The sequence below is a fragment of the Gracilinanus agilis genome, unplaced genomic scaffold, assembly GCF_016433145.1.
Source record: "Gracilinanus agilis isolate LMUSP501 unplaced genomic scaffold, AgileGrace unplaced_scaffold12829, whole genome shotgun sequence".
Lineage (NCBI taxonomy): Eukaryota > Metazoa > Chordata > Mammalia > Didelphimorphia > Didelphidae > Gracilinanus > Gracilinanus agilis.
The window spans coordinates 1-4,749 of record NW_025343397.1 but is presented as its reverse complement, the minus strand read 5'-3'; the positions used below and the strand labels follow the sequence as shown (position 1 = coordinate 4,749).

The following is a 4,749-nucleotide window of genomic DNA, read 5'->3' as shown; positions in this document are numbered from 1 at the left end:
CAAGAAAAGGGGGCCAGAACGGAGGCCATCTTTTCCGGGGATCCTATTGCTGATCAATTGGGAACACCTCTCCCCACACACCCTCCAGCCAGAAGCCTGGAAAAGATCAGAGGCTAAACTGCCTTCCTCTTCCCAGGGGAGGGGAGCCCTATTGCTGAGAGGACAGGTGGGGACCCCGGCTCTCTCCTCCCAGGACCCTATTGCTGCCAGAGGAGGGAAGGGAGATGGAGCTCCGATAACCACCCCTCCCTTCATGCCCGAAGTGGGCTGAGAGGAGGCGGGCCGTGCACTGAGGAGGATGCCGAGGGAGGCGCAGGGCCGGGCGTAGTCGGGGGGCTTATGGTCCCTCCCCCACTTCCCTCCGCAGCTCCCCCTCCGGCGCTGCCGCCCTTGAAGCAGGCGGACTCGTAGTGTTTGTTGAGATAGGACTTGAGGGCGAAGGCCTTGTGGCAGCGCTTGCACTGGAAGTGCTTAAAGGCCGAGTGCGTCTGCATGTGCGCGCGCAAATTGGAGCGGTCAGCAAACGCTTTACCGCAGTGCGCACAGCCGAAAGGCTTCTCACCAGTATGCGAGCGCATGTGGCCCTGCAATAGCCAGGGTCGTGAGAAGGCCTTGCCACACACACCACACTTGTGGCGCAGGTCGTGCGTGAGCAGGTGCATAGCCATGGCTGGCATGGACACGTACACCTTGCCGCACGTGGGACAGCGGCGCGCCAACTTGCTGTCCAGGCTGCGGTGCGTCTGCTTGTGCCGGCTCAGGTTAGACGACGTGGCGTACGTCTTGCCGCAGTCGCTGCACGCGTGCCGGCCAGCGCGCGCCTCGGACCCCTGTCCCGCCCCGCCTGCCTGTTGACCCCGCCCTCCTGACCCCGCCCCGCTCCCGGCTCCTCCTCCTGCTCCTGCGCCACTGCTGCCGTCGGGTCCGCCTTGGGCCGAGGCTGCGCTGGCGCCCTTGCGGCGAGATCGGCCGTCTGTAATGAAAAAGGAGTCTGCAGCGTACCCCTCGCTGACAGCCGCATCACCATTGATGTAGCCTCCTGCAGCCGTGGCCAGCTCTGGTCGCGGGGTAGGCGGTGGGGCAGAAGCAGCAGGCGGGCCCAGCTCTCCGCGGACAGCCGCTGCATACATAGGCTCCTGGGACGGGCCCTTGAGCAGGGAAGCATCTGAGTCTGCGGCATCGTACACGGCTGGGGCGATGTAGTCACTGAGGTATCCTGCTGGGGGCAGGGAAAAGCAGGAGGACACGAAAAGGAAGAGACGGACACAGGGAGAGATAGAGAGATAAGGACGAGACAGTGATATGGAAAGACAAGTAGAAACAGGTGGAGGAGGGGAGAGAAGGAGCACAGTCAGAGAAAGATGGAGAGGAGGAGACAGATGGGAGAGAGAGAGAGTAAAAGGACAAGGACATAGATACGAAGATAGAAATGGGGAATCGGGAAGCAGGCAGAAGAGGAATTGTGTGAAAAGTGAAACAGTGACAGAAAAGGGGCCAAAGAGAATAAGCAAGGACAGAGATAGTAGACACACACAGAGACCCAGGGAGTGGGGGCAGGGGGTGAGAGAACAAAGAGGGACCAGAAACAGGAATCACAGCGAGGTGGATGAAGACAGGATAAGAGACGAAAGAGAGCCAGAAGAGATACACAGACAAGGTGAGAGAGGAGAGGAGGCAAGAGAGGATGGAAAGAGATGAGAAGGGGATTGACCAAATCTAGGCCCCTCCCTTTCCCCCCCATTCACTTCCCCTGGGGGGAGCAGCTGTGCGGTAATGATTCCCCCTTCAACTCATTCCCCCATCCAATCCAAGGGAGCCTCAAGGTCGGGGGAGGGGGTGGGGAGGGTTGTGGTTGGGAGACTCCCATCTCTTCCTTCCCCCTCCTCTTCCTTCTCCATCCTCTCTTCCTTTTCCTCCTCCTTTCCTCCCTCTTCCTCTTCCTTTTCTTCCCTTCCTTCTCCCTGCTCCCTTCCCCTACTGCTCCCCCCCTCCTCTTCTCTCTCTTTCTCTCTCTCCCTCCCTCTCCGGGTTCTCCCCACTTCAGCAGTTTTGCCTGATTATGCAACACACTGCAGACGGCTGCTGCCTCCTCCTCCTCCAGGCATCAGCAGTGGCAGCTGCACAAAGCCCTGTGGTACCCCCATCCCCGATGCCTACCCCTCCCATACCCCCTGTCCATTGGCCTCCCCCCACCCAAAGGCCAGGGGGGAACTGAGGTGTTTGGGCCAAGTAAGGCTAGTGGGGGTGGGGATAAGGAAGGTGGGTGGGAAAATGGAAGAGGAGTGGCATAGTCACACTGCCACACACATGGCATCATGCAGGCCACATGCCGTGTCCCTCAAAATCGCCCACAGAACACACAGAGATAACGTCAAGCACTGATATGGTCCCATAGCACAGCCGCACCCACAACCCCTAAGCACATGGAGTCACCCACTCATCCTAGGTCATGATTTAGTATAGATGGCATAGGGTCAGCTGTAAACTATTAAAGACAGCCAAGGAGTCACATGTACTGTCCCCCACTCCTACAGGGCCACACAGATCACACATGTTCTAGTAATACATAGGATCACTAGCATGTTCTACAGCCACATGTTCGCCCACAGTAACACACATATATTTACAGGGTCAGATATGGTTGCACACAGATGGGTAGACTGTCAGTCAGAGTCAATCCTTGTCTCACACATCCAGGGTAACCTGTGGTGATGCAGTCGTATATATGGAACACATACAGGGCAACACGTTCAAGTAACAACACAGAGGGTCATAGACATGGTCACATGCACACTCGAGGTCACACAGGGTCACAAACACATTTGGGATTATACAGTCACAAAACCCTACACGCCTGTGTTCACATATATGATCACACGCCTGCAGAGCCATACACATAGCCATACAAGTAGTATCTTCGGCACAGCCCACTCTCTCCCTGGCCTAGATCTAACAGTTGTCCTTGAACTTGTGTGCCCTCAAACAAAGAGGCATCTCTCAGCTACCACAGACCCCTGCCACCTCCCAGTCCCAGATGTCCCCAACTCCCCTATCAGGCTCACAGACTCTGCTTTCCACTCTTCTGCATCTCCACACATACAGATTGAGCTTCCACAGTGATCCAGTTCTTCCAGGACACCTCAGAGACATCTCTGCTCAGGCTCATCCCCTCATTCTCCTATGATTCTCTTATCTAAGCATCCACAGACCCTTTCCATCCAGCTCGGGTACGAGCTTTAGCCCTACTTCATCCCCTTCTGTGTCTGTCTCCCCCATGTCCTGATGGGGAGATGTCTGGGTTGCATGTGTGACCATGTGTCTGTGTTTCTGTGCATGTCCCTGCATGTTGATGTGTTTGTCCCAGCTGTGTGTGTGTGTGCCACCCCCATCCTCACCTACCAGGCCCTGATCTCCACCTGCAGTTTCTGTTCCCCATCCCAGTGGCTTCATTCTATTCCAGTCTTTAGCCTTGGTCTGTTCTTGGTCCCCATTCCAATCCCCTGTAACCAGGTTGCCTTTCCCCCCTTTCATCCTTCTGCAGTCTGTGGCTTGCCCCATCCTCCTTATCCTGCTGCTGTGCTTACAGCAGCTAGTACCTTTAGCCTTAGACCCCCTACACTTTGGACCCAGCTTCCCAACCCCACATCTCAGCCGCAGAATCTGTGATCTCCCCCTAACCCCTTGTAATGTGGCCTCCTTGTAGCCCTTGGCCCTGAATATCTCCCCTTGACCCCCCCCCCCCATGTTTTGCTTTTTTCTAAAGTCCCTACTCCCCTATTCTAGCTACCCATATCTCAGTCCCCTAGAGACCCTGGCCCTCTCTTTGGTCCCCCACGCAAACAGTCAAGGTTCTCCCACCATATCCAGCATTGTAAAGACCCCCATACACTTCTTCTCTGGAGCTTCCATAGTCCCAGCCTCATATATCTCATCACTCTCCGTTTCTGTTCCCTGGAGCCCTGACCCCCATATTTGATAACCCCAACTCCCGCCCCCACCTCATATCAGCACCTATGCCGCTCACACCCCTAGTCCCAGGAGCCCTGTGCCTCAACTTCTTATACCCCAGAGCCCCAAGCTCCCCACGTAGTGGTCCCCTGAAACTACAGGTTCCCACATCCTCGGTCCTTTAGCCCCCTCACCTTTCTCTGGCAGCCGGGTTCCGAGGTCGCTTCGTGCCCGGCCATAAGGCCCCTCCAGGTCAGAAGAGGAGAACGCATCAAGTTTGACCTTTTTGACCAGGAAAGATCTGGGCATGGTTCCTGCGGGGCTGTGGGGCCTCTGCGGGGCCGGGGGACGGAGGGCGGCCCGGGCTAGGGCCTGGGCCGGGCGCGAGGGGGCTGCGGCCGCCGCGGAGCCCCCTCACCATCCGCGGGGCGGTGGCCGCGGGCCAGGCAGAGCTGGGGGCTCGTCTTCTTATACAGCGTCCAGCGGCTCCTTTCGGCCTCAGCTCCTCGCCAGGCCGCCGTGGCGCGCGCCGCCGCCTCCTCTCCTCCTCCTCCTCTTTCTCTCCTCCTCCTACTACTTCTCTCCTCTCCTTCTCTCCTCCTCCTTCTCTCCTTCTTTCCCCCTCCTTCTTTCCTCCCCTCTTTCTCCTCCTTCCGTCCCAGCCCTCGGACAGGAGTGTGTGTGTGTGTGGGGTCGGCTTTGCCCCCAGGTCTCCTCCCAGGCCCGGCCCCGGCCCCCCCGGGGCCCCGCCGCCGCGGCGGGCGGGCGGAGCGACGGTCCCTCAGTGGCCCCCCATAGCCC

At 58.1% G+C, this 4,749-nt stretch overlaps 1 protein-coding gene across 1 annotated transcript; it reads right to left on the bottom strand.

The window, feature by feature from the left end:
• Positions 1-251: 251 nt before the first annotated feature.
• On the bottom strand, positions 252-4,257 carry SCRT1 (scratch family transcriptional repressor 1). The gene is made up of 2 exons (XM_044683089.1): positions 4,143-4,257; positions 252-1,216 (listed from the first exon to the last, which is right to left on the bottom strand). The coding sequence occupies exons 1-2, from the start codon at positions 4,255-4,257 to the stop codon at positions 252-254; spliced, it is 1,080 nt and encodes a 359-aa protein (XP_044539024.1).
• Between the last annotated feature and the right edge of the window lie 492 nt (positions 4,258-4,749).